Raw genomic sequence first — 15,163 nt, 5'->3', positions numbered from 1 at the left:
AAATGGAAAAACGTTCCATGCTCATGGATTGGAAGAACAAATATTGTGAAGATGTCAATGCTACCTAGAGCAATCTACACATTCAATGCAATCCCCATCAAAATACCATCCACTTTTTTCAAAGAAATGGAACAAATAATCCTAAAATTTATATGGAACCAGAAAAGACCCCGCATAGCCAGAGGAATGTTGAAAAAGAAGGGCAAAGCTGGTGGCATCACAATTCCGGACTTCCAGCTCTATTACAAAGCTGTCATCATCAAGACAGCATGGTACTGGCACAAAAACAGACACATAGATCAATGGAACAGAATAGAGAGCCCAGAAATGGACCCTCAACTCTATGGTCACCTCACCTTTGACAAAGCAGGAAAGAATGTCCAATGGAACAAAGACAGTCTCTTCAACAAATGGTGTTGGGAAAATTGGACAGCCACATGCAGAAGAATGAAACTGGACCATTTCCTTACACCACACACAAAAATAGACTCCAAATGGTTGAAAGACCTCAATGTGAGACAGGAGTCCATCAAAATCCTAAAGGAGAACACAGGCAGCAACCTCTTTGACCTCAGCCAAAGCAACTTCTTCCTAGAAACATCGCCAAAGGCAAGGGAAGCAAGGGCAAGAATGAACTATTGGGACTTCATCAAGATAAAAAGCTTTTGCAAAGCAAAGGAAACAGTCCACAAAACCAAAAGACAACCGACAGAATGGGAGAAGATATTTGCAAATGACATATCAGATAAAGGGCTAGTATCCAAAATCTATAAAGAACTCATCCAACTCAACACCCAAAGAACAAAGAATCCAATCAAGAAATGGGCAGAAGACATGAACAGACATTTTTCCAAAGAAGACATCCAAATGGCCAACAGACACATGAAAAAGTGCTCAATATCGCTCGGCATCAGGGAAATCCAAATCAAAACCTCAATGAGATATCACCTCACACCAGTCAGAATGGCTAAAATTAATAAGTCAGGAAACGACAGATGTTGGCGGGGATGCGGAGAAACGGGAACCCTCCTACACTGTTGGTGGGAATGCAAGCTGGTGCAGCCACTCTGGAAAACAGTATGGAGGTTCCTCAAAAAGTTGAAAATAGAGCTACCATATGATCCAGCAATTGCACTACTGGGTATTTACCCCAAAGGTACAAAAGTAGGGATCCGAAAGGGTACGTGCACCCCGATGTTTATAGCAGCAATGTCCACAACAGCCAAACTGTGGAAAGAGCCAAGATGTCCATCGACAGATGAATGGATAAAGAAGATGTGGTATATATACACAATGGAATATTATGCAGCCGTCAAAAGGAATGAGATCTTGCCATTTCCAACGACGTGGATGGAACTGGAGGGTATTATGTTGAGCGAAATAAGTCAAACAGAGAAAGACATGTATCATATGACCTCACTGATATGAGGAATTCTTAATCGCAGGAAACAAACTGAGGGTTGCTGGAGTGGGGGGTGGGGTGGGAGGGAGGGGGTGACTGGGTGATAGACACTGGGGAGGGTATGTGCTCTGGTAAGCGCTGTGAATTGTGCAAGACTGTTGAATCTCAGATCTCTACCTCTGAAACAAATAATGCAATATATGTTAAGAAAGAAAAGAAGAAGAAGAAGGTAGCAGGAGGGGAAAAACGAAGGGGGGAAATCGGAGGGGGAGATGAACCATGAGAGACGATGGACTCTGAAAAACAAACTGAGGGTTCTGGAGGGGAGGGGGGTGGGAGGATGGGTTAGCCTGGTGATGGGTATTGAGGAGGGTACATTCTGCATGGAGCACTGGGTGTTATGCACAAACAATGAATCATGAAACACTACATCTAAAACTAATGATGTAATGTATGGGGATTAACATAAGAATAAAAAAAACTAATGATGTAATGTATGGTGATTAACATAACAATAAAAAATTTTTAAAAAAGAAAGTTGTATCATTGAGTGGAATAAGCAAGCCACAAAACAGTGTGTATAATGTGATCCCACGTTTGAATGTTTGATCACAGGAAAGAGGCTGGGAGGCCTGTGCTGCACAGTGATGACGTGGAAGTGCCTGGGTGTCCACGGTGAAAAGCGGTAACGAGCTGGTGGGTGACGCACCTGTGGCACCTAGGCCCGGCCAGCCCCGCACGCATGGCCCTCGCAGACTACCGCGGTGGTCCGGCGGCCCTCTGAGGCTGGGACTGGCCCGTCTCCCTCCTGCAGATGAAGACTGGGGTACAGAGCAGGAGGGACCTTTGCACAAGGTCACGTAGAGGGGTAAGGAGTAGAGCTGGGATTTGAACCCAGGCATTCTGCTCAGGAGAGCGCATTCTCGTCAGGCCCCCTCACACCCTGTGTTGAATGTCTCTCTAATGTCTGAATTCTGCATACTAAACGTGCTATTTTTATAATCCTGAGAAAACAATAAGGAAGAGCACACGAGGGAGGGAGCAGGGAGTACTCACATGCTGATCGGAAAGGAATGCTGATTTTGCCCTGGATGCTGCTGATCACAACAATGTGGCCTTGTCGTCTTTTGATCATGGAGGGCAGGAGCGCTAGAGACAGACAGCGGAGCTTTAGAGACGACTTTTCTTGTGGTCACAGCAGCTAACGCTGACAGGAGGTGACCTCGCTTATTATATGCACTTAGAGCCAGGGAGGTGACGGGGAAAGCTCCGCAGGGAGCACCACGCTGGTTGGAAGTCTCAGGCCTCCTGCACCCAGCAGACCACCAGCAGGAGGGAGGAGGCCAGCAGAACAGTGGGCAGGAGGCAAGGAGGGAGGCAGGCAGAAGCCCAGTCCCTAGGAACAGTCAGCTCAGTCCCCTTCTCTAGGGAGAGCCTCTCCCCTTGAGTGATATCTGCGGCTGGGCACAAAAATGTCCCCACTTTGTATGGGCTTCCAAACACCGTGAAAAGGAAATGGATGCAATGCTGTGCAGATAAGCTGTCACTGAGGAGAACACCCTGGTTTAAGGCTAGAAAGCAGATAAAAAAAATGCAAAGGAAAGCCTGGAGAAAACAAACCGCCAAGCTGTAATGCCAACACCTATTCCAGGGTAAAACAGACAGCGACGGGCAACGTCTGGCTAAAAAGCAATCGAGTAAAGTACGAAGGGTGCCAGCATACAGTGGTCTTTTTGCTTTTACTTCAGGACTACTACCTTTCGTTAGAGCAACTGGGCCAAAGTAGTTCGTCTCCATGACTTTCTTATCCACGTCCGTGGAGGTGTCCACGATGGCGCCGCGGTAGCTGATGCCGGCGTTGTTGAGGAGCACGTCCACATGGCCAAAGCGCTGCAGGATCTCCGCCGTTGCTGCGACAATGGCCCCAGGGTCGGCGAGGTCAAAGGTCACCGTGTAAGGCCGGTGTGTCTGCACCTGGTCAAAGAGGGCAGAAACCAGATGCACCTTCAGAGGGACAGGCATGTGAGCCATGTGTCCCTGCTCCGAGTGCCACGAGCAGCCCACTGGGTGTGACGTGACCCAGGCTCTAGCACCGCTCTTCTGAAGAAATGTGGCCCGGAGCTTCCTGTGTCTGGTGCTCACATCCGACCTGGGCAACTTCTCCCCTGAACTGAAAATGAGTCGTAGAGCCAGGCTCCCCTGCCTGCCTCGGGCCAGCACCATGCTGTATGTCGTCATGACACTAAACAATGCCCCTCCTGAGAGGGGCTATCCTTCTCTGGCTGTCCTTTTTGTTCATTTGTTCATGAAACTTTTTTATAGATATCTCCTGTGTGCCAGGCACTGCGGACAGGGCAGAAAGCAAGACAGACATGGTTCCTGTCTTCCAGAAGCATACCGTCCAGTGAGGAAGACAAATTCTGTAACTGTAAAGAATATCATGAAGAAGTATAAGATGCTAGAGAAATGAATAACTGAGCCATCTAACTTACAGGACTTCCCAATGGACATGAGTTTAACAAGAGATTAAAAGGAGGGGTGGGGATGTGAAATCAGAGAAGACGGCAGAGTTGGAAGTGCCAGGAATCTGTCTTTCCACCTGGATGTTGTACTGGCAGAAACTCTCTGGAGCGACAATTTTGGAACTCTGGAGTCTAACTGAATGCTTGCAGCTTGCAGGGCAGTGCTTCCCTGGCAAATTATAGATAATTTTGGTCCATTCTACCTATCACCTTGGTGGTAGGCTTCCATCCCCCATCCCTGCATCCCTGTGGCAGGCAGCTATAGGAAAACCCATACTTCTGGGGCAGCGTGAGGGAGCCAAAATAGGCAATAAGGACCTTGTCTTTTAAAAATCAGGGTTGTGTTCTGGTGATGGATCACTGAGGTGCGGCATGGAGGCAAGTTGAATTATTTTAACCACCACTGGCTAAAATGGTTTTCAATAGATTTAAAGGAGTTAACACCTGTTGTTTTGATATTCAAAAATATAAATAAATCCCCAGAAAACATACCTGAGGAAGCCCAGATGATGGACTTACCAAAGATTTTTAAAACAAAGGTCTTAAAAGATCCTCAAAGTGCTAAAGGAAGACATGGACAAAGGCAGAAAATTGATGTATAAACAAAATGAGTATCATTAAAGAAATGCCATCAAAGAAACCAATTATAAAAAAAATTCTGGAGCTCAAAGTACAACTTCCGAAATGGAAAATACACTACAAGTATACAAAGCACATTTGAGCGAAGCAGTGGAACGGAAGAAAGGACAACTGAAGTTACTGAGTCTGAGAACAAGAAAAAAGAATGAGGAAAAGTAAACAGAGCCTAAGGGATCTGTGGGACACCATCAAGTGGATCAATAAACACACTGTGGGAATCTGAGGAGAAGAGACAGAGAGACGGGTGGAAAGAATATCTGAAGAAATAATTGCTGAAAACTTCCCAAACTTTTTTTTTTTTTTAAAGATTTTATTTATTTATTTGACAGAGAGAGACACAGTGAGACAGGAACACAAGCAGGGGGAGTGGGAGAGGGAGAAGCAGACTTCCCGCCGAGCAGGGAGCCCGATGCGGGGCTTGATCCCAGAACGCTGGGATCATGACCTGAGCCAAAGGGAGGCGCTTAACGACTGAGCCACCCAGGCGCCCCACTTCCCAAACTTTATGAAAGACATGAAAACTACACATTCAAGAAGCTCAACACCAAACTGGATAAATTCAGAGGCCCATACGGAGACACATTATAATCAGTCAAAAGACAAAAAAAAAAAAAGAGAGAGAGAGAGAATCCTAAAAACATCAAGAGAGAACTACTCTAACATAAAAGGAATTCTCAGTAAGATGATGAGCTGATGTCTCATCAGAAACCTTGGAGGCCAGAAGACAGTGGGTTGATAAAAGGGTTGAAAGAAAAAAAAAAACTGTTAACCAAGAATTCTGTATCTGGCACAAGTATCCTTCAAAAAATGAGGGAGAAATTAAGATTCCCAGATGAACAAAAGCTGAGGGAGCTAGTTACCAGTAGACCTGCTCTGCCAGAAGGGCTAAAGGGAGTCCTTCAGGTTTGAAATGAAAGTAAGCTGGACAGTATAACTTGAAGCCCATATGAAGAAGATATAAAGATCTCTGGTAAAGTAAATACACGGGCAAGTATAAAAGCTACTACTGTTGTAATTTTGGCTTGTAACTCCACTTTCTACTTTCACCTTATTTAAAAGACAAATGTGTTTGAAAACTATTATTAATCTGTTAACGGGCCAAGCACTGTATGAAGATGTAACCTGTGATGTGAATAACAGAAATGGGGGAGGACAGAGCCGTAAAGCAGAAATTTTGTATGCTACGGATCCCCTTAGAAACCACACAACAATAACTATAAAATATGCACATGAGGAAATGAGAAGGAAATCAAAAACATTTCACTACAAAAAAACCAACTGAACACAAAAGACAGTAATGTAGGAAGTGAGGGACAAAAAAAAGCTATAAGGCACACAGAAAACAAACAGCCAAATGGCAGAAGTTCCTCCTTACTAATAATTACTTTAAATATAAACGATTTAAACTCTCTCATCAAAACACTGATAGCTGGAATATTTTTTCAAAATCCAACTATATGCTGTCTTTAAGAGACTCATTTTACATCCAAAGATACAATTAGGTTGAAAGTGAAAGGATGAAAAAAGGTTATTCCATGTAAATAATAACCAACAGAGAGCTGGAGTGGCTGTACTAATATCGGACAAAATAGGCTTTAAATCAGAAAAGGACAAAAGGACCAAAAAGGACACTATGTGCAGGCATACCTCAGAGACATTGTAGGTTTGGTTTCAGACCGCTACAGTACTGCAAATATCTCAATAAAGCAAGCCAGAGGAATTTTCTGGTTATCTTTACCCTATACTTACTCTATTACTTATATAGTCTATTACTTATATAGAAGTTATCTTTACCCTATCCTTAGTCTATTACTGTGCAATAGCATTATGTCTAACAAAAAGTACGTATCTTAATTTAACAATATTGCTATAAAGTGTGAACCAACATCTGAACTTTCAGTGAGTTGTAATCACTGATCACAGATCACCATAACAAATTAATAATGGGAAAGTTTGAAATATTATGAGAATTACCAGAATGTGACACAGAGACAGGACACAGAGACATGAGGTGGGCAAATGCTGTTGGAAAAATGGCACTGATAGACTAGATCAATACATGCTTGTCACAAAACCTTCAATTTGTAAAATACACCATTTCGGCAAAGCACAATACAGTGAAACACAGTAAAATAAGGTAAGCCTGTAATAATAAAAAGGTATTCATTATAGCAAAAAAAAAAAGGTAGTTATTGTAAATATTTGTGTACCTAATAATAGACCCTTAAAATATATGAAGCAAAAATCAATAGAATTGAAGGGAGACATAGAAAGTTCTATAATAATATTGTGATATTTCCATGTTCCATTTTCAAGAGTGGACAGAACAACCAATCAGAAGATCAATTACAAAATAGATGACCTGAATACTATAAACCAACAGGACTGAACAGACGCATATAAAACATCCCACCCGACAACAGCACGACACACATTCTTCTCAAGCACACATGGAACATTCTCCAGGATAGACCACATGTTAGGCCACAAGACAAATGTTAACAGGCTGAAAAAGACAGATATCATTTAAAGCGTCTTCTTCAACCACAGTGTGATGAAGCTAGAAATCAGTAACAGAAGGTAAACTGGAAACCCAGTGGAAATTAAACAACACACTCTTAAAGAACCACTGACTCAAAAGAAATAACAAAGGAAATTAGAGACTAATTAGACACAAATGAAAATGAATACATAACATACCCAAAGTAATGGGATGCAGTGAAAGTAGTGGTAAGAGGGAAATTTATACTATGAATGCCTACATTTAAAAAAAAAAAAAGATCTCAAATCAATAACATAACTTTACACCTTAGGGAACTGGAACAGAGTAAAACTAACCTGAAAGCTAGCAGAGGAAGGAAATAAAGATTAGAGAGGAGATAAAAATAGAAAGTAGAAATAAAGAAAATCATGAAACCAAAAGTTGGTTCTTTGAAAAGATCGACAAATTGAGAAACCATTAGCTAGACAAAGAAAGAGAGGATAGAGCGGGTCCCTACCTAGACAAAAAAGGTTATAATACAACGAACAATTGTATGCCTACAAATAAGATGACCTAGAAGAATTGAACAAATTCCTTGAAACGCACAAATTACCTGACTCAAGAAGAAATAGAAAAATCTCAGCAGACACAGAACAGTTAGAGAGATTGAAGCAATAACCTAAAACCTCCCAACAAAGGAATGTCAGACAGCAAATGGCTTCACTGGTGAATTATTTTACCAAACTTTAAAGAAGAATTAAGACCAACACTTCTCATACTCTTCCAAAAAACTGAAGGAGAGAACACTTCTTAACTCAATTCTGAGAGGCCAGCATTACTCTGATACCAAGTCCAGATAAAGACATCACAAGAAAATTACAGACCAATATCCTTTATGAATACAGATGTTAGAATCCTCAACAAAATACTAGCAAATCAAATTCAACATCATACTGAAAAGATTATTCACCATGAACAAGTGAGATTTATCCTAGGAATGCAGGGGTGGTTCAAATCAATCAGTATATCACATCAATAGAACAAAGGAAAAAATTACATCATCTCAATTGATGCAAAAAAGAGATTTGACAAATTCCAACCACCCTTTAATGATAAAAACCCAGAAAACCAGGAATGCAGGGGAAAGTCCACAACATGGTAAAGGATGTTTATGAAAAACCTACAGCTAATATATGTTCAATGGTGTAAGATAGGAAGTGTTCCCCCTATGACCAAGAACCAGACAAGGATGCTTGCTTTCATGTAGGTATTCAACACAGCACTAGGGTTGTAATCAGAGCACTTACACAAGAACAAGAAATAAAAGGCACCCATATTGGACAGGAAAAGGTACAACTTTTCACAGATGGCAGGATCCCATATATAGGAAATCCCGAGGGATCCAGAGAAAGCCACAGAGCTAATGTAAGTCAGCTTAGCAGAGTTGCAGTTACCAGAACAACACACACACACCAGCTATGTCTCTATACACCAGCAATGAATAATGTGAAAAGGAAATGAGGAAAGCAAAATTTAGTTAGGAATAAATCGAACTAAAAAGGTCAAATTTTTGTATGCTAAACACTACAAAACATTGCTGATAGAAATGAAAGAAAACCTAAATACATGCAAAGACATCTCACATTCACGGACTGGAAGACTTAACACTGTTAAGTAGTCAATACTACCCAAAGTGATCTACAGATTCAATGCTAGCCCTATCAAAATAATTGCATGTTTTGGAGGAAATAGGAAAAAAAATCCTAAAATCCATATGGAATCTCAAAGGTCCCCGCATAACCAAAACAATACTGAAAAAAAAAAAAAAAAAAGGAACACGGCTGGAAGAGTCACACTTCCTGATCTCAAAACTTACTGCAAAGCTACAGCAGTGTGGGAATGGCATAAAGACAGACACACAGACCAATGAAATAGGATGGACAGCCCAGAAATAAATGCTCGCATACATGGCCAAATGACTGTTGACAGGAGTGCCAAGACCATTCAAGCAGGAAAGAACAATCTTTTCAACAACTGATGGGTGCTGGGAAAACTGGATATATACATGCAAAAGAATGAAGTTGTGGGGCGCCTGGGTGGCTCAGTTATTAAGCGTCTGCCTTCGGCTCAGGTCATGACCCCAGGGTCCTGGGATCAAGCCCCACATCGGGCTCCCTGCTCGGCGGGAAGCCTGCTTCTCCCTCTCCCACTCCCCCTGCTTGTGTTCCCTCTCTCGCTGTCTCTCTCTCTGTCAAATAAATAAAAATCTTAAAAAAAAAAAAAATGAAGTTGAAACCTTACCTAACACCGTATACAAAAATTAAATCAAGTGGATCAAAGACCTAAATGTTGGGAGTTAAAATTACACTTTTAGAATAAAACATTGGGGAAAATCTTCATAACATCAGATGTGGCAACAACCTCATGGATATGACTCCACAAGTACAGTCAACAAAAATAAACTGGGCTTCATCAAAAATAAAAACTTTTCAGTGGCTCAGTTGGTTGGGCATCTGACTCTTGATTTTGGCTCAGGTCATGATCTCGGGGTTGAGTGATCGAGCCCCGGGTCAAGCTCTGCACTCAGCATGGAGTCTGCTAGAGACTCTTTCCCTCGCTCTCCTTCTGCCCCTCCACCTGCTCGTGTGTGCGCGTGCTCTGTCTCTCAAATGAATAATAAAATTTTACATGTGCTCTCTCAAATGAATAATAAAATCTTTATTGAAAAAAAATAAAACTTGGGGCACCGGGGTGGCTCAGTCGCTTAAGCGTCTGCCTTCAGCTCAGGTCATGATCCCGGGGTCCTGGGATCGAGCCCCACATCAGGTTCCCTGCTCAGTGAGGAGTCTGCTTCTCCCTCTCCCCCTGCTTGTGCTCTCTCTCTCTCAAATAAATAAATAAATAATCTAAAAAAAAAGTAAAACTTTTCTGCATCAAAGGATACTGTCAACAAAGTGGAAAGACAATCTATTGAATGAGAAAAAATATTTGCAAATATCACAGATCTGATAAAGGATTACTATCCAGAATATATACACAACTAAACTCAACAACAAAAACAAACAACCTGATTTAAAAAGACAGGAGAAGGACTTGAAAAAACATTCCTCCAAAGAAGACATCTAAATGGTCAGTAAGCACATGAAGAGATGCTCAACATCATTTGTAATTAGAGAAATGCAACTCAGAACCACAATGAGATACCATATTATATCTCCTAGGATGGGTACAATTAAAAAACAAAGAGAAAAGAACAAGTGTTGGCAAGACTGTGGAGAAAAAAAAACCCTTGTGTGGTGCTGGTGGGAATGTAAAATGGTAGAGCTGCTGAGGAAAACAGATGACGATTCTTCAAAAGGTTATACATAAAACTACCCCATGACCCAGCCATTCCACTCCTAGCTGTATATTCAAAAAAACTGAAAGCAGGGACTCAAACAGATAATGTGTACAACTATGTTCACTGCAGCATTATTCACAATAGCCAAAAGACGGAAACTCTAGTGTACGTCAACAAAGTAATGGATAAATCAAAATGTGGTATATAAGTACACTGGAATAAAACTCCACCATAAAATGGAATGGAAGTTTGATACATGCTACAATATAGATGAACCCTGAAGACACAGTGCGTGGTGAAACAGCCAGACATAGAGGGACAAATATTATATTGTCCACTTATATAAGGTATCTAGAATAGGCAAATACATAGAAAGACAGTAGAATAGACACTTTTCCAGGCACTGGGGAGAGGGGAGGAAGACTGAATTATTGTTAATAGGTACAGAATTTTTGTTGGGGATGATAAGTATAGAAAGTGGTGATAGTTGTATACATTCTGAACGTGTTTAATGCCACTGAGTTGTACACCAAGAAATGGTTAAATTGATTAATACTATGATACGTATATTTTATTTATATATATATCTTTATATGCATGTAAGTACTATGTTATGTATATTTTTCCACAATTAAAATTTTAGAAGTCATGGCCAACCTCCCCCCATCTCCCCACCATAGAGAGATGAATAGGTATCAGCCAGGTAAAGGGGGAGTGGAAGCATTCACGGAGGGAATGGCCTAAACTCAGTGGCAGAGCTGGGATCTGAACCGACAGTTCACCCTCCTCAGGCAATGGAGACCTGCTATCTCCTCAGATGCCTGCAGATGATAGCCTGCACCTCTGGCCCACGGAAAACACACCCCTGGGCTCACCTTGGTGGCCACAGAAGCAGCAAGTTCTTCGGTGAGCTCTTCCAGGGCCTCCCGGTTTCGGCCGCAGAGCACCAGCTTAGCACCCGCAGTGTAGAAGACTCTGGCGCATTCTAAGGGAGGGAGAAAGAACCTTGACAGCTGAGGAAATTCAATGCCTTTCTTCCCTAGTGCAGGTCAGTCCAAACTCACTCCGTGTTTCAGAGCATGAACTTGTTTCTTCATGCACTGCACACATGTGTATTTGCCCCTGCTGTGGATGAGGCGTGGAGCTAGGAGTTAAGGCCCCAGTGATGAATGAGCCCCGCTGCTGCCCTAGGAGAGCTCACATCGATGGTATGGCAGACACCAAGGCAAGAGGAAGGCCAGGAACAGTGGACAGATTTGTTAGGTACCGTGCTCAGAACTTTCCATAACGATCTTTAGCTCTGAACAACCCTGGGGGCATTACCCCCTTTCTCACAGCTGAGGAAGCTCAGAAAGGTCAAGCGATGTGCTCAACAATCAGGCAGCACCAGCCATTTGTGAGGCTGTGGTCTGCCGAGGTCTGTGTTCTGGCACAATCTAGGCTGTTTCCCAAGTCACTACAACACAGCAGGTATAGATCTACAGGGCATGCTTACATGGTCTGTACAAGCCCAGGGGGCACAGGACTCTGTTGAGAAAGGATGGGGGGGCCTGAGGGGCTGAAATTTCTCTGGAAAGTGCTCAAGGAAGGCTAAGGGAGCAGAGTTTGCAAAGCAACCGGGGGGCCACGGACAGATACATCTGGGACACAGAGCAGAGAGTCTGCCAGCCTTGCCCCAGGCTGGGAAATGACAAACAAATGTGAAGAGCTGAGGCGTGTGGAGTGTCGACAGCTGCGAAGGCCCAGTACGGGAGGATGCAGTTTAAAAGGCTCCCTCCCACTGGGTGAGAAGGAAGGGGACTGGTGGAGATCAGGCTCTGCTGAACCCACTCCAACATTCCAGGTGACATCAACTGAGACCGGGGTACCTCCTATTAGTCAGTGTTCTTTTGGTGGCAAGAAAAGAGACCCAACTCCCACTGGGACAAAGCAAAAAGAGATTTATCCGGAGGATGCTGGGATTGCTCCAGAATTAAGGGAAAAGAGCTGAGTGACCAAGACTCAGGAGGGACAGGAGTGGTGGCCGCCCAGGGCCACTGGCAGCAGGACCCAGGCTCTCTCAGGGCTGGCAGGGCCTTTTCTCCACTTCGTCTCCCCGGCCTGGCTTCCCTCCAAGATGAGAATGGGGCTGCAGGCAGCTCTGAGTCACATCAACACAGCTCCCCCACCAGACAGGAGAGGGGTCTCTGACTCAGGCAAGCTCTGCTGCCGAAATCCCAGGAAGGGTGGGCCGGCATCTCGAGGACGACGCCAGCAAGGGTCACAGGCAAATCCCTGGGAGGGGAGACCTCCAGAACCGGGGCTAACCTGTGGGGGAGACGGAGGTGAGGGCCTTTTGCTTCTTGCTTGCTCTGAGCCCAGACACGGCCTGACTGAATGCTCGGTGCCCTGAAAACATACAGCTTGTGAAAAGCAGTGCAGCCCAGTGGTCAGGGGACTGGACTTGAACTCGACTGCCCACGTCCAGTGCCGGCCTTGGTCACTTCCTGGTTCTGTGATCATGGGTAAGTTATAACCTCTGTGTGTCTCACTTACCTCTTCTATAGAATGCAGGTAAAAACAGCACTGGGACTGAATGACTAGAAGTCAATACAATACAGTAGAGAAAAAGCACTACAGAAAAAAGCACCACAGAAGTGCTCACTGTTTTCATGTTTCTAAGCTGCCTTTTTAAAACGTTCTAACAACTGACTATTGGTGAAAACTGAAACCCGAGGGTTTAAAGAGGCACTGCCTATCCACACCTTTGGGCTGGTCTCCCTCAAACACCCACGGGCAGGTCCACACAGACCCCTCCGCCCCCAGCTGACCAGGCAGCCAGAGTACCCCCACCTCGTCCAGGGCCGAATCTCAGAGGCTCAGAGTCGGGTGGTGTCTCGTACCCCGACTCAGAGAAAGGACAGGCTTGCCCTGGGAGCCGTGAGGCCAGTGGTTGAAGGATCAAGCCTGTCACTTCCCTGCTGGGAGCGGAGGATGGTGTAGGGTCCAGGCAGGGTGTACTGGTCTGACAGCCCTTCCCCCACAAAAGTGCCAAAAGCTAGAAGGGTTCAAAACAGGAGGGGAGAACAAACTCCAGCATCCTTCAGGAAACCACAAAGTTCTTTGACGTCTGGATTGTCTCACGGTGCAAAGCCTTGTCTGTTCACTCTACGGCTCCTCCTTTAGTTCCTCTTACAGCTTTCACATACCATCCCCAGACCAGCACCTCTTGGCGTGTCTCCAGGCGGAATTTTCGGGAAGGATGTGCTCAGTGGACTAAATCAAGACATTTTCAGGTGTGGTGTATCACCTTCCTTGAAGATTTGGCTGGTTCGTTCTCTGGCTCATCCTGACAGAAGGCACAAGCCCAGAAAGAGCTGCAGCCCCTGCTCTGCTTGTCCCTGCACGGTCCGGTTGGGGTGTCAGCCCCTGCGCAGCCCGCCTTGCTGTGCTTCCTCAGCCGGCAGCAAACGCCTCGCAGGGATGGGGGTGGCGGCTGCACTCAAAGCCAGATGCCCGCATTCCTGAGGCTAGAGCTGCTCCTGTGGTTTACTGACTCATTCCCAAAGAGAGGAATCTCAGGCACGGCTGGCTTCCTCACCCCATTTCATCCTGATGTGACTGACACAACGGACATTTTGTGAGGTGTCACCAAGCAGTGCAGACACACAGAACCAAAGGTGGGGAGAGGCACATTAGTACCCAAACAACTTCTGGAAGGCAGTCACGTACATTCTGCTTAAGCTTTGCTTCCCAGCACAGCCAAACAGGGAGGAAACTGAAGTCCGTGTAGGGAATGACAGAAATGAAAACAACAGATTGCAAGGATTCCATTTTCGTTTCTTGAGAAAGCTGACACAGGGAGGCAGGAGGGTCAAGGGAAAAAGGAGAACAGTCCCAAAGTACCATTTATCCAGCTACGGCTGCCAGATGATTTCCCACCACTGCTGGCACTCCTGGCCTGTTCAGTCAAGAGAGTTATTCACGACCTCAGGGCTCAAGCTGGCTAAAGTGGTTATCCAGAACATTCTGTCCCTCTAGTCAATGGTCTTACTGTTTTATAAGGATAAGCTCGTGTAGCTTAAATATACAAAACAGGAGACAAAACAGGAGAAATACACAAAGCTGTCTGAAGATTTATCACATAATCCAGGCTTTCAGACCGGCTGACAGGGCAGGCAGAGCAGAGCCACCAAGGGCAACTCACGCTCTTCCTCCTCCGAAAGCTGAGGGGCAGCAGCGCCTCCTTGGTGGCCACCCACAGGGGCGTCTGTCCTTGAGACGGGTGGTAAAGAATCCACTCCTGTTCTATCTGGCCGGAGCGGGAAGAGATCCATGGACTCTTGTCTTTCAGATGTGAAATGGGGCAGCGTATAAGCAGAGTGATTTGGAATCTGGAAATGGCTGACCTAATATATGATAGAAATACACACACACACACACACACACACAGGTTTTGATTTTTTTTCAATTATATTGTCTATTCCCGTCACAGTCTTGGTTTCCGGAAGAAGAGATATGGAATGACCAAGAGGACAGTGTCTTTCTCCAATATTCACATATTAGAGCACGTGCAAGTCACCATCCCAGCCAGCTCTCAAATACTCTTCAAGGACTTAAAAAAAAAAAAAAAGCTTCTCTCTGAGATCAAGAGAAGTGGCTGCTGACTACCCTATATATAGTAGCTGAGTAAGGTCAGAGGACTGACAGTGGCAAAGGGCCTGGAGGCAGCTGTCCCCACGCAGGTCTGGGTATCTAATGACAGGCCCAGGGTTCACCCGCAGAGACCTCACCTAAAA

General features: G+C 44.4%; 1 protein-coding gene across 2 annotated transcripts in view; it reads right to left on the bottom strand.

The window, feature by feature from the left end:
* DHRS7B (dehydrogenase/reductase 7B) overlaps nucleotides 1–15,163 on the bottom strand; it is a 68,120-nt gene that overhangs the window by 11,146 nt on the left and 41,811 nt on the right. For both annotated transcript variants that reach the window (XM_034989783.1, XM_034989784.1), the window contains exons 3-5: nucleotides 11,261–11,370; nucleotides 3,160–3,376; nucleotides 2,459–2,551 (exon numbers count right to left, since the gene is read on the bottom strand). In XM_034989783.1, coding sequence (XP_034845674.1) covers nucleotides 2,459–2,551; nucleotides 3,160–3,376; nucleotides 11,261–11,370 — 420 coding nt within the window. The remainder of the gene's footprint in view (nucleotides 1–2,458; nucleotides 2,552–3,159; nucleotides 3,377–11,260; nucleotides 11,371–15,163) is intronic.

This window comes from Mirounga leonina, unplaced genomic scaffold (assembly GCF_011800145.1).
Source record: "Mirounga leonina isolate KUSES-001 unplaced genomic scaffold, KU_Mleo_1.0 Mir_488, whole genome shotgun sequence".
NCBI classification, from domain to species: domain Eukaryota; kingdom Metazoa; phylum Chordata; class Mammalia; order Carnivora; family Phocidae; genus Mirounga; species Mirounga leonina.
This window is presented reverse-complemented; position numbering and strand designations above follow the sequence as displayed.